Consider the following 26,565-nt stretch of genomic DNA (forward strand, 5'->3'; position numbering starts at 1 on the left):
TGTTAGACTGTGACCTTAAAATAGTTGTATCACTTTTACGACCATAGTAGGCCCGGAAGCCCTAATGTTCAGCATTGTACTCTGCATATTTTCCAACAGTGTAATTTTCTTTTCAAACCTAGTAAGGGAAGCACATTTTTGTAGAAATAATGGAAAGACCTGCATTGTATACACAAATAATATCTTCTCTTCAAATCTGTTCTGTGCTTCCTTGAGGGGAAGATCCTGATACATATACATAAGATAGGTTTTCACTGACAGTAAAACGTTTTTGTTGCATAGCAAAGCTGCACTGGCTTGTATTGACAGAAACAGTATATATATACAAGGTCGATTTTACTTGATTTTCAGCACTTCGCTCCAACTGAACATTTTCTGAGGGCCCTGGTCAAGTGAAATCACAATTGTGATTGATCTTATGCTTTGCGGTCTTCTATTTCGCATTAAACGCTATTTGGCCTTTAGGCTTTGCAACGTGTTGAGTCCGGCACCAGGTTAAAGTACTGCAGCATTTCATCTCATTGTCCTCCTATGGTTTTATTTTGACAGAGCCCTTGACTCTTCTCTGTTCAATGTTGTGCTTTTGATCTCTGCCCATTTCTGAACCCATTCTTTTAATTGAATAAATGTGGAAGCTAATGACGATTTCCTGCTCATGGCAATAGTCTTTTTAGCCATAATTAATGCCATATCTATCAACTTACTGCCTGCCATTATGTTGCTTTAGGACAGTAAACTGCCCCAACAAGCATCCGCCAGGAACATACTGCCTCCCATGCTCCCCAGTGTTGTTTCCAGTGGCAATGTGACTCACTCCCAGTACATTGGCAGGGCGGTCCCAGGCCATGTGGAGGAACCCTGCCTCACTCTGAGCACATCAGAGGGATTTTAATCATACTGTTACTGAGATTTGGCTTTTGGTAGCTAAATATGATCAATGAGATAGTTACATTGCTTGCACTTGAAGCTTGTATTGCATGAAACCTTATGTGTACACTGTAAGATCTGATCCCACCCTTTTGTCATCAAAAACAAAGGTCCGTCATAAATTAGTGTAAATTAATTCTAAGAATTCATGTGTTAAGGGTTCTAGGTTTGGGTCACCACCAAGCATTCCCAAATATGCTTATCAGCAAGTTATACTTCAGACACTGTCCCTGGCGAGCCCTTCTTTTTCGATCGACTTGTGAAGCAGCCTAAGCCTGCGGTCATAGTCATCTCAAGCTGTAGCCAGACCTATTCTTGTCTAAGGCCGCGCCTTCGCTGCAGTGACGTAGTCTCCGGACTTGGGAAGCGCAGTCCCACAGAGGGCAGGCGCATACCTTGGGTCTGTCCTAGTCCTAATAAGGACCTGCCTCTAACTGCGTATCCCCGTTACAAGCAATGTGGGGTTGCATTTAGTCTGTGTGTGCTTGCTCATTAGCATGCAAGTTAGCTGTCCTCGCTTGGCTGATGTTTCTATGAGCCCTGTCTCTGACAGTTGCATTCATTTTGGTATCCACTACAGTTGTTCTACCAAATAATACATTTCAAAATGAGGCATGCACAATCCTCCCTCATCTTTGGATAGTTTACATTTATTTAGCACCACCCGATGTATGGAAGCGTTTCAGATTAGTTCAGATAATAAAAAGTCAACGTCTTTGAAAGGATTTGGGAACCCAGGCCAGGAGCAGTGGTATAGAAGCTGGTGGAGCTCGATACATTTTGCCATTCCTATGTGCCCCATCACTAAAGCGGTAGCTATGTTCCAGTAGTCTTTGCTGTCTTTTGGCACTGTAAGTATTTTTACCAGATTTCCGTCTCTCATATCTTAGTCTGTATAAATGTATGTGGTTCCCATTTTATGCCCTGCTCTGTTGGTGAACAATTTTGGACCAGTTTAAGGGGGAAAGTGTATGTTTTGGTCTAGTTATGCTGAATCAGGACAGTCCACTAACTCTCAACAGTTATTTACTAGCCATGCCAGCTCTGCCATCCTGCAAAATCAGTAATAAATTATCTGAGTATATTTAGGTTATATAGCCTTTGTCCCACAGCTCTATGCGCTCACTGAGCCCATTTTTAGGTCGAGCCTGGGCAGCGCATGCGCTGCTCTGCGAGGAATGCTGTATTCGGGTATGGACTTGAAGCTACGCCCACTCTCTGCTCATATTTTTCATTGGCTTGTGCCACTGTCCACTGTAAACTGTGGCTTTTCATTGGACACAAGGCTTACTAGTCCCTCCTTAGTACCGCCTTGTCTCATTTTGTAACCTCCCATGAGAATACCCCCTGTTAAGTGTTGTTACTCTGTAGGTTTTAATTACAGCCTAAGAGCACTATTTTCTCAAACAGCTTTCTCCTGCCTGCTTTTGCAGGCAGGACATGCTCTCTCCTAATGCATTAAAAAAAATATTTATTGCAAAGGCACCAAACGCATTTGAAATGACATTGTAAATAACAATCCCTTTTGTTTATCGGTTTTAAAAACAACCCATAAATAAAAGGCATTGTCATTTACAAAGCCAATAGCTCAAACTCTCGTAAATGCAAAACCTATTGCATTGCAAATGCTTGTTCTCACTGCTGCCACTAATGGTTTCATCACTAACGCAAACAGCATCAGTGATACTAGGCATGCCTGACAGGTGTCCCATGCACCTTGAAATACCTCCAATAATAACTGCCCTGTTCTCACTTCAGCGGCATAATTTAAGTATAGTAATTTCATCCATTTTGTAATCTGATTACTGAACCCCACGCATTGTAGCACTTTCAATAGCAACTGCCAATCAAGCACATCAAAAGTCTTCTCAATATCAACTGAGAGCACCCTAGCATTTGTTTGCTTTGGGGGTGTTTCGTCCATTGCTCTCATCATTCTCCAAATATTTAATACTGTGTTCCTACCAGGTGTAAACCGGTTTTGATCGGGTGAACTACTGTAGGTAACCACGGCTGTAGTCTCCTGGCCTAAAGTTTTCGAAAGACCTGATAGCCAGTGTTTAATATAGACAGCTCTGTCTGTGGGATCCCATCTGGGCTTTATCAAGGAGACTATAAGGCTTGGCACATTGATCATGGGAGTCAACTGGCCTCCAGGGATACAGCACTCATAAGCATGGGATGGGGAATCAAAATGTAGGCATATGTCTGATAGAATTCGATGGGCAACTCATCAGAACACAAAACCTTTCCTGTTGCTATGCAACATAAGGCCTTCTTTACACCAGTGTCAGATATCAGATGGTCAAATGCAATCTAGTTTTCTCGAGGTAAGCTTCTCAGCTGTACAGCACTTATATATTCTGCTACATTTATCTGAATTGCACTCTCCGTTCTCTTATAAAGCATGGAGTAGCATGTTAAAAATCCATTGCTGATGTCTTTAGTTGTCTTTATTATGTCCCCTGATATATCTTTCAATTCTGTTACTGAACCACGACACAGTCCCAGTCTAGACAACCAAACTTAAAGCTTTCCTGGTTTGTCGCCTTCTGTTTATACATTCTAGGTAATTCCTATGGTCACAACAACAAAGTCTCTCCACTGGCAACAGAAGTTTTTGTCTATCAGGAACTATATGCACATTTCCCTCAATGTTTTAAGTAAGGTATTCAATGTTATCAATTCTCCCTCTAGCTTCTACCTTATCTCCACTACTGTCCTAATGCAATGTCCACGTATAACTGTTTTGAAGGCTCCCAACTTTATTAATCTAATTGAAGCAAGTTTATTGTTCTCACTAAAGTAACAGAAAAAGAGGTCTTCTATGATAGCACCCTGTTGTTTCCATGATGGTATGGCAGTACGTATTATCTCACAAGTAATAATTATCATCAGTGGATATTGGTCAAAAATGAACTTTCTTAAATAATCAACTTGAATGATTGTTACTTGTATGTCATTTGAGCACAGTGTACCATGCCCTTACATGTAATTTATGCAGTGTGGAAAATAAAGAGCATTAATGTTGGCTGTAACTCTCTCCAGACCTCTTAACTTCCACTGTGTCCTCCAAGCACCAAAGGCCCTAGAAACTCTTGCCACCTGAGTGTCTGGAAGTGATGGATGCGATCTGTCCTGCCCTATATCTGCCACACACCTGGAGTCCGTTCCCCACCTTCTACCCTCCATTTTATTTTTTTAACTCTGTTTTTATTGTTAACAGGATTAAACAAATATATTACAAGCATCAATTGCACGGTGATAATTACAATACCAGGAATGCAATACGTATTCATTGAATAATCCCCAGGACTGCATGTCTACTTCCTTTTCATTTACAAGGATGAGACGTTAACAGTAGCTGTGGGTTGGGGGTACCGAGTGTGTCATGAGCAGTGATATGTGGTAGCAGTGGTAGTCACCATGCTGAAGGTCATCTCCACGCGTTACTAGTAAAGCATTAGTCAGGGTCCAACTTTTTAGCAGTGGGAGGCGGGAAATAAATTAACATACAAAGTAATAATAACAGGAGGAACTTAGGATAACTAATATGTACCTGAACCCCATGCATAATAAGTGTAAGCGCAGCTTATAACTTCACGGCGGTTGACGTTGGATGCTATATCAATGGTAAGAGGTGAACACCCTGCTCCGAAACCCAATAATACTCCATTAACTATAGTCAAGATGAAGTGCAACACTTTCAGCCTTGGCCCAGACCAGCAGCAAGCGTCTCCAGGCTAGCGAGTGAGGGTGTTTGGGGGATATCCATCTTTTGGTAATCAATCGTTTTGCTACCAGTATGCCCAAATCGAGGAAACTGGAGGTAACTTTCTGTCATGTATTTCTATGTAAGAGGTGCAGTACACATAATTACCATGTGTGAGGTATAGGGCGCCTCGTGCAGGCCACCCCCCACGCTCCATTGCAAGGTTGTTTATGGCAATATGGCAAACGTTGATGAGAGTTCTGTAAATAATTCCGTTTGGTCTACATTAGGCAGATAAATGCTACACAGCACTATTTCTTAGCCCCTAGTGTCCCCTCACCAACACATACCGGCAAATGAATACCATGTTGCTATTGATTGACCTCTCCAATTGTGCCACAATTTAGTACTTCCCGCTTCATACAGTGGTCTTCCTGCTGAAATGCTATGTTGGTCCCTCTACGTTTCAGGAATAAATTAATAACTGTTTTATATCGCTTTGCACTAGTGCCCATACCAATAACATTCCACGCTAGAAACTTATATGATGATAGCACAGACATGTGAAGAATGAAACTGAATCAATTAGCCAACAGGCAGATTAGCCTCAACCCTCACTCCTGCCAATATCTCCACTCACTCCTTTCCAGTGACAACCTATCCAGTCTAAGTGCTTGTTTCAATGTCATTTCCAACCCCCCTCGCTGACTGAACGCCAACTCCTGCAGATGTGCAACCAATTAAACCAACATTTGTGTAATTCAACATTCCCTCTTATTTCGGAAGAATGTGCACCAGAGAGGGGCAGATAAAAATTCAAACATGTTTACTCAGATGCCGCAGAGTGTTGATGTTGGCTGCTGCCAGCTCACAGTTACAATTCAACTTGTCATTTCACACACTGAGAAGACAGGTTAGTTAGTCATTGTTAGTCAGGGACTGCAGAATCACTCATCTGTTTTTCAAGAATCATCTGCTGTTCTAGGCGAGTGTTGGCAGTACATTTTACTCTGATTCAAACTGTTCCATGTTGAGCTCGTTGTCAGTGCTATGAAATTCAAATTTTCTCCTATTGAGCGGCGAGTCCCATCATAAGTGGGTATTTGCTGTTTCTAAGGAGGCTATATTTTCTATTTGTGCCTGTCTTCTTGTTAGAAAGGCTCTGGTGGGTTTTCTCACTGTTCATATATTTGTTTATTTGAGTGAAGGGGGCATTCGGGTCACATGTTTTAAGTCTTTGACAGCATCTTATTGATCAATCCACTGTCATACTTCAACCGGATTTTTGAAAAAAGGGCTTATCAATCGTAAATTTAATTTTGCTGGAAATACTAACATAGTTGAAGTTTCTCACCCATAAGCCTTTCTTTACGGGTACTAAGAAGGTCCACTGCTGCGGTAAAACTTAAGAGAGATGTGCAGTTTTTTATTATCTATTTTGAAGAAGCCCGCCTTGCAGGTGTTTTGAAAAATTATGCCTTTGTCCATGTCATGTAATAGGCAATCAATTACTACCTAAGGGGTGAGCCCACGAATGATCTTGCTAGATCTCTGTGATCTTGTATCAGGTGTTACCTTCTTTTGGAGCCAGTTTTCCGGAAAGTACAACATGCTGCGTCTTTCAGTTCCCTCTGGGAGCTATCGCACTTATATTATTTCACCTGGAGCACCCCTCTGCATCTTCCACTCTCTCCTCAAGGAAAGCAAACACTGTCTATGAGACTCTGCACATCAGAATCCAGCTTTGCCATGCTTTGTTTTAGTAGTTTTGTGGTTGTCTCATTATGTTTGTCTCTTTCAGCCACGTTTCGCTGATTAATGTCTAGCAACCCAATAACAAAGATGGCAGTACCTATTTATAATAACACTTCCCTGGAGGACACTATGGCTTTTAGGATTCTATATAGTTGATCAGAAAGGCTATTTAGTCTATGATACCACTTTACAGTCATACATGACCACACTGCAACTCCTCTTAATAATTGTTTGCTAGCAAGTAAGAATGCATTTCCTCTTAGCGCAATAGATGTGAGGCAGACAAACACACACAGCACACTGTGGTATGGTCTACTACATGCAAATGTACCCAGCACATAAAACTGTTTGTGATCAAATGTGTGATAACTGGTGGGGCAGATCCAAAATTAAACTCTATAGAGCATGTATTGAGCTCATGTGTATGAATCGGGATGTTCTAATAGAGTAAACATCATTTTGTTCTGTTTCAACTGCTATGTAAAAACCTAATCCAACTCTAAACTCCTAGGTGCAACGTACTATATACTGCTTTATGAAACAGGCATTGGCACATCCAATAAGTTTTGCGTCGGGCGCCAGCTCTTAGGCTTTGTTAATGGTTTTGTTCACAGTATTTGCAAAACTGTTTGCTGCAAAGTAACTGGCTTTCATTAATGAAAAAAAATATGGCTAAAAGCAAAAATATTTTTGGGTCTAAAAATGCATACATTGTAACAGTAATTAAGGGAACTACTTTGTGTGTGGATGTGCTGCTTGTGAAAGGGTAAAATGCCATCACTCACGAAGTTAACGAAACAGGGCTGACCCACTGTCCCATGCTGCATGAACTATAGCGGGCGGAGAAAACTTGAATGACAATAACACACAAATGGGTGAAGCGAGCCACCTGAAAACCCCTAGAAGTGTATTATAGATATCATTTTAGTAAAAGCGAAAGGTCTTGGCTAACGTCAGACCTCTAAACGACATTACTGTGGCACTGCTCAATGCAATAAATGATAAAGAATATTCCGTGGTTTTTGTTAAGTTAAAGTACCTGGATTTTCAAAAGAAAAAGCATCACAGTACAACGAAACATACACAATGATGATATTTAGATACATGGATAAATACTTACAGTTGCATACCACTGACAAAGGTCCCAAACAAGCCCACCATTCCTAGGAACTCTTCTCTGCTCAAGTTCTTTACAATGTACTCTTCACATACATTAGAAATGGCATACAGGCAGGCACCAAGCAAGACGAGGCCATCACCAATCAGCATGTCACTTGCTACAACAGATACAATCCACACAAAGGAGTCAATACAAAATACATGTTTAACATAACTAAAACCTTCATGCCGAATCTCATATTTGATGTTCAAAAAGAATATAGCTCAACAAACTCCTATAACTTGATTATTGGACTGACGGGGAAATGTGGAGCTGGTCATAGATTTATGATTTACATTAAATGTATTCATGAAGGTTTGCATTGGAAATGGGAGAATACCTGTGAAATGCATTGTGCAAATGACTTTCAAAAACCTTTGCCCAAGGGCATCTTAAAGATGCTCACGGTATCTCCAGATTTCATTTAGTGCAAATATATGCATTCTCTATATGACTGGTGTAAACTACTAATTTGCTATAGAACATACATTTGTGAATCTAGTCCTACAAAGAAAATTAAATAACATAAAAATGTTAAATAAACATTTTTAGAAACGTTCGTTTCTTCAAGCAAGCAATGTAGTGTGTTACTGAAGTGTTAAGTTTTGTGGGCCGAGTGGATCTTTCCTTTCCCATCAGGGGCCATATTATGCATGCAGTGCCTCTTCCTGATTAGCGCTGGGCGGACCTTTAAAAAGGTGCACCCAGCGGTAACCAGGTAAAAACGCCACATAATAGTGAATGCTCTGCCCCCAGGGAAGCAGCAAACTCGTGCTGCCCTGGGGGCAGCATATTCAGGTGAAAACTGAAGCAGCTGCTTTGCAGCTGCTCTTTGTTTCACAGTGCAGGCGGTAACCAGTGAGTGACTGCACAGGCCTGCAAGGGGATGTCTGGGGGGTAAGTGGGGCATGGGACCCCCTATCCTCCCACCAAAGGGCTGCCTTCAGGGGGACACACTGACAGCTTCTTAGCCTCTGCGCCCGTAATTCAGCGTGGGGCCACACCACCATGCAAATGAGGGAACGCCCTCTGATGATATCACTGGCGCTTTATGTGCCCCAGCGCTATTGGTATGACAGAAGGGGATGCACCAGCGTCTGCAGCCCCTTCTGTAATACCAAAGTACCCCGGGGGCGCGCAAAGTAGGTGTAAATGCCAGGGCACTTTGGTAATATGGCCCCAGATGGTTGAAATCAAGCATGAGACCGCAACTGCAAACATCTCCCAAGTAATGTGCCTCCAATCTGCAGTGGCATGGCTATACTGTAGGCAGCATTTCGTAAAAGTACTGTTGGCATAGTCATTGCATATCTTTTGCAATTTCCATTTATTACTTAAACTTAAGGCTCTTTTCTGCATGCAAACGCACTTTGTAATGCTGTTCTGTGGAATCTGCTTCTGACACTCCTACCTATGTTTCCTTGCAGGTGGCCCTTCTCCCCCTTTACAACTCAAAAGCTCACACCAGCCCCTCAATGAAGTCCACTGACCTAGTCGAGGTCACAAGAGCATCTCCCTCGCTGTCCTTCTTCTCTTGACCTCTACTTAATCCCTCCTCTTATGGCATGCAGTCTGGGAGTCAATGTGAAGGGTGGATAGGTTAAGGGAGTCTTCCTGTTAGGTACTAGGAGAGCTAGGGCCAAACCTCCTACACCAAACTGCTCATATAATAACCACAATATCATCAGGGGTGTGTGGCCACATCAGCCTCCAAGATGGGTGCACTGTTGTGAGGCTCAGGGGGTAGTGGCCTATATCCAAGCTGAATCGCTGCCATCATCGTCCTTAGCCTACTGATGACGCCAGACAATCGCCCTTGAATGTGTGCGCTTGCAACTATGTGGTATTTAGGCATGGCGACCGCTTTCCATTCGCTTGCTTCGGCCCGAGCGGCTCGCTAAGCGCGACACTGCCTAGGAGGCCCCACGGTGACAAGGGCCACCGGTAAGCCTGAGGCCGAGACCAACCGGTTTCTTTGGCGCCACAGGTCGCTTTATTCATCTAGCCACTGCAATGTGGTGCGCATCATTCGTGCCCGGCGTGCCCCTTACCTGTCGCTGGTCGGGGTAAGTTGCCTGGGACTGGGAGCCTGCATCCACTCTCCCACTTCCAGTGGAGTGGCCCGCGTGGCCCAGCACCACCTTGGAGGCCCCACGGCAACAGGGGCTGCGGGAGAGCCTGAGGCCGGGTCCATCCAGCTACGCCGGTGCTGCGAGGCCGCCCGCTCATGCGACAGCTCCCTGTAAGCCACCCTGGTGGAGTCCTGCATTTTCAGCAGCCGCCCCTCTTCACAACTGATGCCTGACGCGGCTGCCAGGTGCAGAGCCGGCGGCCTATCCTCAGCTTACATGAAGGCCCCGGTCGCATTGGAGCACGGTGGGGCGGTTAGTAAGTGCCACCCCCCTGGCGAGGGTGGCACGTTCCTGCAGGACGTTACCAAAGCCATGGTGTGCCACGGGGACGACCCGACAGGCCCTGGATTTCCCTAGGCCATCCATACCTCTGGGGCCCTCTCTCCAGTAGTGCTCCGATCCCTTCCTGCCCCTGTGCCAGATCTCTTGGACCCTGCTTCATTCTCGGTTGGCTGTTTGCTGCTGCAGTCTTTGGGACTGGTGGGGCAGACTGTTCTGGCTGGTGTGCACTGGGTCACTTTCGATTGCACCCTGGCTGCTGGGGTTTCAGTTGTTCTTAGCTGTTACTATGCGTCGGGCGCCCCCTCATTGGCTCAACTGTTGGTGTTCTGCGACCCTACCTCTTCTGGTATATTCGCAACCTGGTCCATCTTGAGGCCCCCCCATTACACCGGAGCCCTACAACTAAGGACCCACCTCTAGACGCGGTCATCCCATAACGCTTACAATGTATTACTCCTTATCTGGCAGTGGTCTGCTCAGGTGTACTTTGTGGCCTACTTGCTTCTACAGCAGCACATGCCTGCTCCATCTCTCTACACGCTGCCCACTCTCCTGCCTCCATAGGCACCATGGATCCCGAGCAGAGCAAGCTGCTTTCTGAACAGGCAAAGCCTGCGCAGGGACAGGATTCCCGCTCAGATACGGGTGAACCGGGGGATCATGACCCTTCTACAGACGAGGCCAGTGGTGCATCTGCCCTCATGGCGAAACTCAAAGCTGAGTTCCATGCCATGGAGGCCAGTTACGATACACTGGCCAACTGCATAGATAAGTTGGGGGAGTACCTCAATCATCAGGGCGTGCGGATGGAGCAGAGGAACGGATTCCGAGCTTATTGGATGGTGCGGCCATTGCATCGAAGCACACTGACAAGATGGAGCGTATCCTTAAACAGATTGCCATCAAGAACAAGGATTTAGAGGCCAGGTCCCGTAGAAATAACATTCGTATCTCGGACATTTCAGAGAGCACAAACATGGGGAGGCCAGATGTGTTTGTAGAGGAGCTCCTTGTTGAACTTTTTGATCGTGCCAGTTTCTCATCTACCTTTACAGCTGAGCGCTCCCTGGGCCCACGCCCGCCTGAGGGTGCCCCACCACACTTTCCTGTACTACAAGGACAGGGACACTGCCCTTTGACTGGCTCGGGAGCATGTCCCTTTCCATTACTAGGGCGCAACAAACTCACTCTATCCGGACTTCACAGTTCCTGTACAGGAGGCACACTGGAAATTCAACGATGTAAAGAACTCTCTGCAAACTCGGCCTCAAATATGCCATGCTCTATCCTGCATGCCTACGAGTCGAACATAATGGTAAATACCGTATTTTTGACACCCCGGCGGAAGTGACTACCTCCGGTAAACAGTTACCCTCCTACACCCCAACAGGTGTCACCCGACTATGCGAGGACCTCCACCTCTCCGCAGACAACTCCGTTGGATTGAACTGGCTCGACACTTTGGACCTCTCTTATACCTTTGGGTCTACCCTATTTGGTGTTTATGCTATGCATTGAGATTATACACAGTTCACTGTGAATGTCATGGCTGAGTTCTAGCGTTATGAACACCTTTATGCCACCTGTGTGCCCGAGGACACACAAGAGATCTTGTCATACCTTGAGGGAGCCGCGATGATTTGGCTCACCGATGGTCAGTGGCAATTTCTTAGTGAACCAATCACACTAGAGGAGATCTTCCAGGCTATTGAATACCTGGATGGGTCCAAAGCCCCTGGTCTTGACGGCCTCACAGGGGCTTTTTATAAGGCCTTCAAACAACAACTTGCTCCCCATCTTTTAGAGCTTTATGCTGAATCTCTGGCATCTGGTATGCTGCCACCTTCGCTTCACAAAGCAGTTCTTACTCTCTTGTTGAAACCTGGCTAGGATCCCCAACTATGCTTCTCCTATCGGCCCGTCTCCCTCTTAAACCTAGGTAATAAAATCCTAGCTAAAGTTCTCACCACTAGATTGTCAATCTGGCTTGGCTTCCCATAGATCCACTTCCCTCAACTTATGCACTATCTTTGCTGTTCTTAATAGGATATCACCGTCCATACCTGAGCTCGCTGCTTTGCTACACGCCGAGAAGACGTTCGACTCCCTGGAGTGGGCATTCCTCAGGGCAGAACTGACTAAATTGGGAATCACAGCTGCATTAATCTCTCTGATCATGCTTTTATATTCTAACCCGGTGGTCCATTGGCGGGTTAATGGCTCGCTAACTGATACATTTCCAATTGGAGGGGGGACAAGGCAAGGATGCCCAGTCTTCTCTTTATCTTTGCGATGGATCCTCTGGTCTGTTATATGAAGGAATGTCACTCGCATCGCAGTATTCAACTTGCACAGGGTCCCCGCCTTCTTTCCCAGTACAATGATGACATTTTATTGTTTATCTGTCATCCTTCGGAGAACCTTCCTCCTCTTATGCAGGAAATTATGTGTTTCGGCACTCTTTCTGGGCTCTGTATCAACTGGACGAAGTCGGAGATGTTCCCTCTCACTGACGCAGCTCCAACTGGTCCCACAGACTATCCCTGGGCGTGGGCTGCAGACGGGACCAAGTACCTGGGCATTCGACTTCATAGGGAAAAAGATCAGATTCTACAACTCAATTATGGCTCTGCACTTGCAGATCAATTATTAAAATGGTAGAACTCCCCCACTTTCTGTACTTTTTATTAAATCTTCCCATCCCCCTTACTATACTATTTTTTAATTCCCTACGGAGCCTCCTTATTCGCCTTATTTGGGCGGGGAACTGCCTCCGCACTCGCTGAGACACTCTTACTCTCCCTTATGACCACAGAGGATTCAGTGTCCCAGACCTCTACCTCGCGGCCCAATGCCAATATACATATTGGTGGTACCATCCTGACGCCCGCATCCCGTACCTGAAACCCGAGCCCAGTTGGGAGATAGCTCTCACTCCTCGATCCTACCTAAGGGCATCCCACTAGATGCCAGCGACATTCAACCTGTGTCCACGACTTGTTGGGCATGGCAGTGGCTTAGGCAGATACTGGGCGGCGGGATTCTCTACTCCCACACTCTTACCCTATTGGACAACCCCTGGCTCCCACTTACGAGAGAGAAGCTAGTGCAACGTACGCTTAGCCGTTATAACCTGTCCAAGCTAGAGGACATCTTTCCTAATGGTCATACTTTGCAAAATGCTGATGACCCTCACTTCCATACGGCCTTTTACATGGATCAATTTCTACTCCAATGATTGCATAATATGTTACGATCTCTCAACCCTGGACCCCAGAAGGTTTTCCACCTTTAACACTTGTGATGTTGGATACTGACAAGGATAGGCTGATCTCCACGTTATACCGACTTTGTATCACTATGAAACCTGACACCACTCTACGAGTGCGAGAGGCCTGGTCAGTGGATCTTGGACATCCCCTTGTAGATAAAATATGTTCTTACTGCTGTAACAAACTCAACATATCTGTTAATTACAGACACAAACAACTGCATTTCAAATGTCTCCATCACGCCTCTCTCTGATATTGCCGGATTTGACCCTGCACAATTGGACCATTGCCAGGCCCCAGGAGCAGACTTTTCACGTGACGTGGACTTGCCCTATGATATACGCGTATTGGTTTTCTTTTTTCATCCACGTTCCTGCCATGACTGGTGCAGTGATTGCACCGGAATCTCTTATAGTTCTCCGGTGGAGCACCAGGGACATACCAAGGTCCACGCGCCAACTGGCTTCGATGGCATTCCTGTTGGCTGAGCAGGAAATTTTGGTCCACTGTAATAAAACACCCACCCCCACTGCATGTCTTAAAATCATGACAAACTGTGATAGCGTCAGTGAAGAATTTGCACTCTTGGAACCCCTCACATCTCACCTCAAAGACGTTTGGCAACCCCTTTGAGAAGATTTACGAACCCTTGAACATGATCCCATAAATTGAACCCAGTGCCGCTCTCCCTCCTCTAATCCTCTCTTTCACTATAAACCTAGTCAACGTTGCTTCTAAGAGTGAAAGATCACCATATAGCCCATGAATCTGGCTGCACCTCTGCCTTAAAAGACTATAGCTAAGTGTTTCCCCCATGATCCCTGCTTTAGGGGAGTCCCAAACCATCTTATTAGCAGCAGTGCCCAGATTTACTACCAGGAGATTTTTCAGCCACTGTGCGTGTGATCTATATACTGTGCTTCTAAAAGGAGTTTCCTGTCAAACGTCCAGTTCCCACGTGGCTTCAATAAGCCAGTGATTGCACATTCAAGCACTTGGGGTTGTGATCCGAGAGCAACCTGGGTAATCTTTCAATTCCCACCTGTCCGGCTAGAGATGTAGACGCCAAAAAATAGTCAAGACATACCAATTTATTGTAGGGGGGGAAGAATGTGTATCCGGGGTCTGGATCCTTTACCTTGTCCTATACATCGGTCAGCCCATGGTCTTTAACTAGTCGTTGGATTGCTTCAAACACCAACGGTTTCCTACCAGTATATGAGGGGAAACCGCCTTTACAACAAGGTTTTTACCACGTTGTGACTTTACCACACATTTTTTTAGCACACATGTTTTTACCACGTGTATGTTTTTACAATTCAATACCAAACGGAAAGCACTCACTGGAGCAATTTTCAAAGTATAAATACTTTATTGGTGCAGACCCCCGGCTTACTGAGACACGTTTCGCCTTGCGGCTTTTTCGATGTCAGTCGCCCTGTGCTCAATTGGCAGTATGTCACATCGCAGCGTGTCACATGTTCATTCATTAACATAAATGATGTACCAACACTATACTGCAAATGACTAAACAATTGGCGGCCATCTTGTAATGTAGACTATAACGTAGGACTGTTATACTGCAAAATCCAAAAGGTAGTGAAATAAGTTAGAACTAAAGAATTAAAAACCGTTACACACTAGAATTCACATATATATATATATGTACACATACAGAGAGCTGTTCAATCCTCCAGTGTATATCCTAATGAGAAATTCATTCATCAATCATAGGCCACTGCAGAGGTGAAAAACAAGCTATCACTTAATAGTTTGACAAAATACAATCTCTTATAGTGAATTCCATTTGTGTTTAATTTACGCCCTCAATGGGCATTTCTCAGACAGCGATTTATACAATTGCGCTCGTGGTACCCACGTCCTTATTCCACCCCATTGGGTAAACAGTGATGTTACACTATTCACATCAGCGATGAGGCAATGTATAAACAGTATATAGAGGTATATACCTTCTATGCAATATTTTCTATATACTATATTGTAGATGGCATTCAGTTTATTTGGAGTTTGCTTTTCATGTCCTAATCGTCCAGATGTACCCAAAGTTCCTCATCATTGTTAAGCCCAATAGGGGCCTTTGTCTGAAGATCTATGAGATATCTGGATTCCAGCACTCGCAGCTTTTTAGTTCTATCACCTCCTCTTTCTCCTCTCTCTGCCTGATCTATACAGTAATATTTTAGAAGATCTCGGTTACTCTGGAGCAACTGTTCGAAATGACGTGCCACCGCATAGCTCGCATCTTTGTTTGTTATTGCGCGCATATGTTCGAGGATGCGCTTCTTAGCTGGGTTAATAGTGCTTCCAATATAACGTTTTAAACATGGACATTCTAAGCAATATACCACATAATCTGAATTGCAATTCAGAAACTTCCTGATTGTTCTAGTTGGCCTAGGATCCCCTGGCCTCCTCATGTAGGTGGTCATTTTTTTGCTGTTTTTGCAGGCCTTGCAACATAAACACGGATATAATCCCAAGACATTGATCTTATTAAATATATATATCCCCAAATACTCCAAAAGACGTTGCTCTCCCCTTCAGGATTCAGTAAACCAAGCCACACCACCGGCCTTCGTGACCAACTTTATTCAGGCAATGACAGGTAACATGCGGCCCCTTTCTGACAAATGTCTCATAATATGTTTGGATTCAGTGCATAATTCATCTTTATAGTCCTTATATATATCTTCAAAGAGTTCATTTAGTTATCTTCATGATTACTTGCACTGATATTCGTTCCACAATATTAAGGGACCACATTATCCAAAATGCATCAGTGGTGTTTATACAAGTCCGTGTTCCTTCATCTCTCTCAATTGCATTTAAATTGCATTCCATGGGGCTTACTACCCCTGACGAGGTTGTGAAGACGATGAGGTGGCAGCTCTGGTCACGCACAGTCAAACTCCTACCTGAAGTTTTCAGTAAAAACTTACAGAACGGCAAAGACATGGCTGCCTGCTCCTCACATTGTTTACAGAAAGGCTGAAGGTTGTTTTTGACAGGTAAGTCGCTGTGACAATGCCAATTAATCCATGCATCGATGATAACTGCAAGGAAGGAAGCGGGAATCTGGAGCATGGAGTAGAGAAGCCCAATGAGTGTCGTAAAGGCGTAAAGGGGAGTTGTAGGTCAATTTGCACACCTGTCAGTTTGCTTTGCCCCAAGTCAGGTGTTGCCCACCTTGTTTCTGCGCCACAATCCCAGCTTTGTTTACCGTCCTACGCTGTAGCTTTGCCCATTGTTGATTCTGCACCATCAAAAGGGCTGACTCTTGGTATACAAAACATAGGCCATTACCTGTGGAGGTAGGTGGATCTGACCCCACAATTTGCCTGCGGTGGCCCCAGTGACTCCTGCTCTGCTAACTTTCTTCCAGTTTTAAGTGTGCATTAAATCTTTACTTTGTCGCATCTAATTAATACACAATTCTCACTTGCAGATGCAGCTGAAAGCTGCTCTGGTTACCCATTTAGCTTGGCAAACAAATTATATTGCCTACTATATTTGAATGTTTACTATTTTTCTGTATTTGATGAATTAACATGCACTGCTTTTGGTTTGCTTGTGGCTTGTTTACTTTTACCATGTCTATTTGATATCATTATACACATGTCCTGACGTTTTACCCAGCAGCATTATGCATGCTGCGATGTTCACAGCCGTAAATGTACGTTAAAATTAAAGCTACACACCATAGCACACAAGTGTTATTGGCTAAAACAAGAGCACAGACTGAAGGTGTCAGAGATTCACGTTCACAGTAGGTAAAAATAAAATGGAACCGAAGCATGGCATGAATCTAGAAGGCGTGCATGGCACTGGGCTGGCAGGCTCCGGAAGCCTTAAAAGGCTTCTTCCAACTTTAACTTTTTTGTTAAAGTGCACTGTACTGAACGAAAAGTTTGGTTATCCGTTCCAAAGGTGTGTCGGTGTTATCCAGGTGCCAGGTTTCAATCCCAGTAAAGATAGCTTGGTAGGTTGAGTGCCTACAACAAAGTGCAACTGGAACCCAGGCATTTTCTGGTCAGAAGAAGGAGGGTCACTTCAGAGTTTTGTGATGGCAATTATTTGCTTGATTGATCAACTCTTTAGCTTTACTGTAATGTTTAGCCCATCTGCAACCCTTGTAAATTGGTCTTAAAACCTTACTTGTGTAAGGGACTTAAAATTTAACTCTACAGTTCCCCACTATCCTCGAAGGGTTATCCCGAAAGCCCCTTGTAAAGTATGCTATAAATCCTGCAACGTTTCGTAGCCTAATGTGCCATAACAATGCACAGTTTGACACTAATTTCCCCATTCTCAGATTGTTTGAGACCGGGTCCCTAACCTTTCTGTAAAGCCATCTTCAATTTGATTAAGGGGGGTGACGCACACTACCTAGAAAACCCAACGTGATCAACCTAGGAAACCTAAATACAATAGAAAGAAATATGTTGAACTTTAACAAGATATAACACACTTCTACCAAGTTTCTGTCAAATTTATTGTGCTAAAGTACTTGGAAAGACCAGTTTTTGGCAATATTTGTTCTAAAAAAAAATATATCCTTCCTTACGAGCCCCCCCCACCAAAAAAAACACCCGACACAGATTGTGACACAGTATAAAACAATACTTTTGAAGCTACTTGCTACAGCAGTTTTGTAGCTATTGATGTCTGTAAACAGGTGCTACTAATATTCAATTTCAAAGTAATGTGATCAACCTCAGAAGGATGGAAAGCTGAAATGGCCCCAACGAGACTCCAGCTTATGTGTGCAGGTTAAACACAGGTGGATGTCTGCAGTGGATGCTTAAGTTACTGAGAAATCTTGTTGGTTTCAAAAGCCTCAGTTCATCCGTGCATTGATCCAAACATGTTCTGAAGCGAACACACTCCATGTGGGGAATCGAAGGGGCACACGCACACCGCACGCTTTTATGTTAAAAGAGAAAGTGGAGCGCAGCCATGCACCGAGGCACCTAAAATGCCTTGAGACTAAGCCCCAAAAATTAGCGCCGGTGCAAACTGCTTCCGACCGCCCTGCCCGTCAGCCCTTCAAGAAGGCAGGGCCACTTCTTGACAGCCGCGCCTGTCAAAAGAAAAATGTGCTTTTACCGAGTTTGCGTGTCCTTGCCTGACCCTTTAGCTAGTCGCACATCTTCTTGAAGCTTTACACTTGTTCGCCTGCATTTATGCACAGGGAGGTATTTTAACATGTCTTTCCCTGGCACCGTTTTTCAAATGTAGCATGCTTGACCTGAACTTCTCCTGTTTAATATAAAGCATGATTGCAGAAACTTTAAAACAACTACCCATCTTCGGTATACTCTGTGTATTTTCTCGGTTTCCATTCATGTACGATGGTGATGGTGAAGGCCATAGAAACAAGCCCGCGAGTGGTGGTGCGTGCCACAGTGAGCGATCTGTTTTCAATTATCGTGCCCAGACACGGTGCGATAATTGAAAACAGATGTCGGTGTGCGGGTAACAGACACCAATAGGCCATGGGCGGAGCAACTCGACCGCCTTTGCCCTATTGCGTGCTGTGTTTCTAAAAAACAAGCATTCACAAGCCAATCCCGTAACACCAAAGAAAAAGCACACGCAAGAGCGTGTGCGATTTCTAGGTACATTTTGAAACCCCCCCACAAAAGGGCTCTCGCTGCACGAGCCCAAAAAATGGGGGGAATGGGGGGAAATACGTGGTTAAGGCATGCAATGTATTCCCCAACGATGTTCTGTCGTACAACCGTATATGAGTGATGCCCCCCGATATTCCATCCAACTGGCATACGTAAATTGAGGTCCTTGCACATAATAAGGGCGGCTGGCCAGGATGAAAGCTCCAGGTTTAGGTGATGAATTACAGCAGCCTCGTATAGATTGGAGCCATATACAGAGCATAAGGCGAGTCTCCCCAACCCCTCATGAATTTCCAAAATGATAAAATTTCCCAATTTATCAGCCAGACTACAAACTACTGTGCAGAAATTTCTATTACCAAGAATGGCTACCCCCGTGGAAGTCGTCCTCTGTGTCGTGCAACAGAAAAGCAGATACCCCAGGTCTCGCAGCAATTTCCTTTTCCCCAAAGAGATGTGAATTTCATGTATACAGACAATGTCGGAAACTCATTGCCCTAAGACCCAGTGCCATTCTACCCTTTTTGAGTCCATCGTTCAGACCACATGCATTTATCGTGCAAATATGTAAACTTGTCTGAGACATTCAATGATCTGGTTCTAGCTCCAGATATCTAACACACCCATGATTTAGTTGTCATTCTTAAATTGTCACGTCTCCTTTAAAACCTCATTCTGACGCTCACAAAAGTTCAGCTTGCCCTGCCTTTACAACTTTTCCTGCTGTAAAAAACTCATGCCCCAACCCCCTACTACACCCTCCCAATCTCTCTCCCCAAACCAACACTCCCTCCCGACCACCCCATGACCCACCAACCAACCCCAGATACACCTCTATCAACCAAAAGGGGCAATTGAACCTGCCATGGTCTGTAGTTGGAGATGGAGCCTAGGATTATAAAGTGTGCGCCTACAAGAAGCAATCTCGATGGTCAGCATTTATAACACAGTCAAAAAATAAGACATTACAATATCAATAAGCAACCACAAGCTGTCTAAAAAGCCACAAATATACTCGCCAAACTCCCTTCAAGGTTACTCAAGGGCAGATCAAAACCCCCTCCCCACCATCAATATCACACCTAAGGTTCTTAAGAAACTCTTTTGCTTTGACCCTGAAGGTGAAAAATATGTGCTTTGTCCTGCAAATTGACTTTTAGCTTGACTGGGTTCACCAGAAACACTTGTGCTCCTTTAGACTGAAAAGGCTGCATCTTCTGCTTCAGGCGCCATCGCCTTTCCACTGTAGTGTGGCAAAAGTCTGGCCTCACAAAAAAAGCATAGCCCTCAGCCATCCGCTTTGAGTCATAGCGTGCTTTTTCAAAGATGGCTTGCCGGAGGGGGAAATTGCCAAAGAACACTAGGATAGCCCTTGGTTTGCCACCATCTTCCACATGGCACTCATGTTGTTTAAAAGGGAACATGTGCGCTCTTTGGATCTCCAGATCCCAGTTCCGGTCTGTCAACTCCAGAAAAGTGTTCTTGAATAGGCCGGAAATAAACTTCAGAGTGTCATCTTTATCGGCTCCTTCTGCAACCCCCAGAACCTTGATGTTATTATGCCGGAGTCTAATTTCAAATCTCGAGTTTCCACCAAGTGTCGGTCAATCTCACTTCATGCTCTATTCCAACTTTCTGATTTGCGGGCACATTAGCCTCTTAAAGTGGTCACCCTATTCTCCATCTCGGTCATTTTGTCGTAGAACTCAGAGCACGCTTTTGCAACCTTTCATATAGTGCCTTGCAGTTTCTTGTTGGGCTGGCTGCTCTGGTTTCCTGATTCCCATGTATACAGCCTCCAGAGTTGCAGTGTTAGTTTGAGCCAGACCCCCCACCCCCATCTGGGCAAATGACATGCTTCCTTCCAGCCTTGGCATTACCGAACAGTCCCACTTTAATCCAGCCTTAGCTCCAAGCTCCACGTTTGGTGGAATTGCTTTCTTGATTGTTTGCCAGGGCTCCTTTTCTCCCCAAGTCATCCGGGGGGACCTTCCCTCTTCCACTTGAATCACTGGCGCAGTTTGCAGTGCTGCCTCTTGAGCCTCTTCTGAGCCCCTAATCCAAGTCATTCCAGTCAAGTCATACTAATTTGACAACGAAAAAGTGTTCTACTATATCAGTCTCTGCCCCAGGATTGACCGAAAAGCATTTACTCATACTTTGTGCCCTTTTCGTATGCTCACTGGCCTACCCAAAGATGGTATGACCTGGCGCCTGACTAGGAGCTTGTTCCTAGGGGGGCCCTCTTGTGCTCCTGCCATTAAACTGTGAACACACCCTGCTTTGGATAGAGAGGCAAGTCCCCGATTAACGTTGCGTTTACTGCCTGCATCTGCATAGTCATGAGACTACTTCGGCTCCTCATGCCACTTGGATTGATAGTTTCAGCATCTGCTTGAGATGGCATGGGGGTGCAGGCTTGTACCATGGTACTCACGTTTGCCATTGCTGAAGTCTCTGCGCTGCATATTTCTTCATGTAAACTGATTGCACCTTGATTAGTGACACCTGATACCTGGTGCATTGGCTCTGGCGATGGTTCAGGTGATTGAGAGGACCAGAAGGGCTATCTGCCAGTTGACGCTGGTCTCAGCACCCGGTCTGTCTTTCTAAACAAATCCACCGCTGTCCTGGCAAAGTCAGAATCATCGGGACGACTTTCTCGGCTGCTACATCTCCGTTAGCTCCTGTCTGGGAAAGGGCTTACCTTGCCCTTCCGTGCCTGCACTAGTGTTTGCCACCCAGGGCTTCGAGGCCCCCCCAGTTTTAGGGCCCAGCCTTACTTCAGGGCGCAATGAGCACCTCCAAGGCTGTTTCCTGACTACGCGGGTAAAATATCACCACCGAATGCCTCTAACGAGCCTTAAAATCGTAGAGGCTATCCGCCCGTAGCACTCTCAGCTGCTAGCCGCCGCGCAAGTGACGAGCATTACGTTCAGAGGGAGGGGCTGTGACCTCCGCACCAGCGCATTGTCCCAGAGAAGCAAGCCAGGAGGATGGTCTCTACGGCTATACTTACATTGTCACCATCTTGCCCCGTCCTGGGTGGATATCTAATGTGATATAACTTGGTCATTTAATAATTCCTCAAGGGACTGATCCTCTATTTCTCCTGCATGCAGCTAATGCGATCAATGTGATACATAAGTCCAGCAATTTCAGGCTATAATTTCAGTGACCGGTGGACAGTTTGTGAAACTATTGCTCACGTTCCCTTTAGCGCCAGATTTCATGAGTAATATGCTGCGGCAAGCAACGGCATCATGTCGACAGCACATGTATAGACATCATGCACAACAACAAAATATACTAAGCAATTGTCACCAACACCTTTCGAGCCATACACAACAAATTGTGCAGCTATTTACTTGACTGACCAGAAAGCTCAGTGGGGTTTTCGCCAAGAGTTATGAAAGTGTTCTAGAAATACTACAGTACAATACATGTAATCCTTCCATCTAGTTTGCAAATTTCACATTGTAGCAGTCCCCCCACACTACATACTTTATCCACAAACAAAGCAGTGTGTGATATGGAATTTATTTTTTATTCTGCTACTAGTCAAGTGCAATCTATGTAACGCTAAAGTAACACTGCAATCAATTAAAAGCAGAAGATCTGTAATCTCCCACTGTCTTCTGATGAAACAGATCTACTACTTTTAGGCGAACATAGATCGATCACGAAATGTTATCTATAAGAACTGGCAACTCTTACGACTAGCTCTTACTAATTCAGCTTAGACGTATTGCTGACTTACTCCTGGATTTCTAGCAGTAAGCACAATAACTCATGGAAGACAGTTTTGTAACTCAGGCCCTTTGTGTTTAAGGAATAAATGGAAATAAGTTTGAAACGGAAAATTAGGTTTTTAATCAAACTTTAGAAAAATCTCAATTACACCACATAAATCATTTGCTTTTGTCTCAATGTTTTTAAGATTTCCAGTGCAATTACAATCTGTTAAGTACATTCATATTTCAATTCACATACATCACTTACCTTTTCCTTCTTCCCTTCCAGATAATACATCTGCACCAACCATCGTTCCAACACCACCTAGGCAGACCACTACAGCCGCAAAATGGATGGGCCTATATCTTGATTGTAAAATAAACCATGAAAGGACCATCAATACTGGGATTCCAACACAGTCCAGGAGCTAGATGTGCAGAGATGAACATAAGAACAAATTGTCATGAGAAAACAATCAGCAAAAAAGTAATCCGTTAGACACAGCTTCTTCAAAATACAAACAACAGAATTGGAAATGTTTGCCCTGGAGCTCACTGTACCATACCGTGATGTATTTCCATATTCGCCATTTTTATTTTAGTGTTTTATATTTGACAGAAACAAAAGCCAACCAGGCTGCCATCTACAGGAGCCACAGAAATACAGTAACAGAATGCATCTTGTGTAGTTTAAAGGGCAACTTTATATTACGTACGGAAATTAATGCAGAACAGATATGTGATATTTTTGTGACAATGTCAAAATCTTTAAAGTATTGCTGCAAACTCCTTGACTATTGGGTAGAGGAAAAGGCCTTGATTTCCCAAGAACAAGGCAGCTTCCGCAAATGCAAGAGCCCAGTCCACCATGCATTTTCATTATGCACTAAAAGGTCACTTTACAAAATACAGAACCTTAGTGGTTCACTATTTGACCTACCTCATAAATATGAATGAGGCATGTTGCAAATTGTGACCCATTACGATTCACAGCAATCACAGAGATGGTGGCCTGCTGGGGTCAGCAAATTACCAGGTCAGTGACTGATTTTAAATAATCATTGTTTTGCGTATTCTGTTTTTCTTAAAGGAAAACAGGAAGCATATAAAAAAAAAAGAAAACCAGAAAAGTTTAACAAACATTTTTTTTAAAGTAGGCAGCAGTCGACAGCTCCACGCGCTAAAGAAAAATCAAGTTCATCGTGGAAAAACTGGATGTAACAAAGAGCTGTGTAATCATCACTGTCTCAGAACTAGATACAATCTTGTGAATGTGTTGCTCACGTGCCCGCGTTTCAAAACTTGAAGAAATTGGTCTTAACAACCTGTCAATGGAAAAGTAGCAGAAGAATTGTGACAGAGGCTAACTGCCTTTTATTTTTGCCTCAATAGCAGTTCGAAAATTACACAGTTATTTATATATATATATATATATATATATATATATATATATATATATATATTACATAGTGGCAGTCGCCACAAAGGAGTTATATTTAGATCAACTGTTCCATAGGAACAACATTTTTTGTGTTGCTAATAACTTGGGCCCTGTTTAATGAATCTCCATAAAACTTTCCAAAAAGCAGTTACTATTTGACAAGTTTGTGCATGGAAAGTTTCGCGGTAATCCATCAAGCAGGGGCGGAGAAAAAAGGGGGGGGGGGGGTCCCAAAACACAAAATCTCCATGCATTTTCTATAGACTTCTTTAGACTAGATTACAGAAAAAACTGCTGAACAGAATTTACACAAAATTTGGCGTGAAGCTAGATCTTGGTCCACAGATTGTGCTTTTTGTGATTTGGATTAAATCCGTTCAGTAGTTTTTGGGAAATTATGGTTGAAAAATAATTGTATATCTGAATGGTTGAGTCCGCAAGAGACTCTCGCGGGAACGTAAATTAAAAAATAAAGCATTCTGATTGGCCCAGGGAGCTTTCTTTCTCTTGGACCATCTCACTCCTGTGGGAGACAGACTTCCACGGGAGTGAGTGCTCTGATTGGCTACCAGCAACATGAGAAAAATGTGGAAAAAAAATCTCAGTAAAAAACTGCAGCAGTCCCGCGGGATCATGAAAAAAGATTGCGGCTGGGCCACATTTACTGAGTTTATGCCCCTGGAGAGCCCACCCCCAGTGCCATATTCATAAGGGCAAAGGGGGCAGCATGGCCCCCATCCCGAGCCTCCAGAGGTCCCGGGGAGCCCACCTGCAAGGGGTCAAAATTTGTTTATGTGGGGAGGGGGGCTACGTGGTCCCTCATTGAGCCTCCGGAGAGCCCACCCCCAGGGCCGAAATTGGTTTATGTGGGTGGAGGGGCCATGTGGCCCACTCGCCCCAAGCCTAGAAAGTCCCCAGAAAGCCCATCCCATGGGGCAGAAAATTAACAAAATGGGGAGTGGGACTGTGCGCCCCCACACTCCCTGAGCCTCCAAAGGCCTCAGCAAGCCCATCCCTGGAGCAACTTACTTTAAGGGAGGGGGACCTGACCCATTAATTTCCCTGGGGACCCCATCCCCCGGGGCCTGCTTGCAACCTATGTCCAAGGGAGTTTGGGAGCCACTGCGTCTATTTCTATTGAATAACGCGACTGATGCGGAGTAAGGGTGAATGGAGGGTGGGGGACGTGTGGTCGGAATGTTGATTAGAAGATGATGCCCTATTCCAACACGACTATGTAACTTAGGACCAGAACGTGTGTAAGGATGTGTTTTTCCCTTTTAAGGTGTATTTCGGTATTGTATGTTTGCTATAAGAAGGAAGGGGGATGTTATGTATTGTCATTTATTTGCCTTTTTTTGGGGAAAATAAAAAATAAAAAAATAAAAAACCTATGTCCAAGGGAGCCAAGCCCCAGCACATAGCAGTTTCCCGACTGTACCGGTGCGGGCAGGGAAGCCTGTGTTTGCTCTTGCTTGGCAGAAGCATTTTCAAAACTTTAAACGGTCTAAATAGAAAAAATATAAGCCATTTGGATGGCAGTTGCACAAATAGCAAAGACACCACTATTTAACCTGCTACTTGTCAAAAAAATACAATATCTAAGATTTGGCTGGTGCAAAGGCCTACAACAAAGAAACGTTTACTATTTTTCTAGCCTGAGGCTACGCAGTGGAGTAGAAAGAACTAATAAACATTATTTGCATATTCACGTTAATCACCGTTCTCCATGTCAATTTTTTAATTGTCTTGATTTACATTGAGGGTCCTAATTTTATTCTATTTACGGGCTAACTAATCTTTTTGGAGTTCTGGTGCCTCATTATATGATTTTAAAAAGTATTGGGTGTTCTTTTTCTTTTGACTTTTTAATGATAAATGTTTTTGTACAGATTTTAGTTAACTGTACATCAAGTTAAACTAAACTTATTTACACATTTGATGGCTGACCAGTCACAATTTTGTATCTTTGTGCCTAACGCAGAGTTCAACAGGCACTTAAAATCAGATAATTCTGCAAACAAGGAGTAAAGACAATTAACACCTATATCCATATGCAAGTTAGTCCTAAAACTGGCTTCAAATAATTTGTCAACAATAAGAAGGATTCCCCTTGATGAATTATTAAAACAATGAATAAGCTCACACTCAGTCACTTCCATCAAACTGATTTGATACCAAGGGAATTTAGAAAAAACACTTAGATCATTTAATTATAAATTCATAAAAAATTGCATCCAATAAAAAAGATCTAGCATACCACAATCAATGTACCAGATTAACAAAGATAACCTAAAACACAAATATACAACACAACATTAGAGGAAGGGGCAGAAGTAAAAAAAAAAAAAAGACCTTTCTATCAATTTGACAGTGAGAATATACACTCCCACTTACTGTGTCACTGGATGTGGCTGGATATGTTATGTTAGTACAACATTTAGATTCCATGCTGGTGTCGTTGGAAGACTAGGGGGAATGATTCTTTAACTTCTTC

The 26,565-nt window shown here is 44.0% G+C and overlaps 1 protein-coding gene across 4 annotated transcripts in view; it reads right to left on the minus strand.

The window, feature by feature from the left end:
* The window catches only part of SLC35F2 (solute carrier family 35 member F2), a 337,639-nt gene that overhangs the window by 56,401 nt on the left and 254,673 nt on the right, over positions 1-26,565 (minus strand). For all 4 annotated transcript variants that reach the window (XM_085621504.1, XM_085621503.1, XM_085621506.1 and 1 more), the window contains exons 4-5: positions 22,896-23,055; positions 7,515-7,671 (exon numbers count right to left, since the gene is read on the minus strand). In XM_085621504.1, coding sequence (XP_085477630.1) covers positions 7,515-7,671; positions 22,896-23,055 — 317 coding nt within the window. The remainder of the gene's footprint in view (positions 1-7,514; positions 7,672-22,895; positions 23,056-26,565) is intronic.

Source organism: Triturus cristatus, chromosome 8, assembly GCF_964204655.1.
Source record: "Triturus cristatus chromosome 8, aTriCri1.1, whole genome shotgun sequence".
Classification (NCBI taxonomy): domain Eukaryota; kingdom Metazoa; phylum Chordata; class Amphibia; order Caudata; family Salamandridae; genus Triturus; species Triturus cristatus.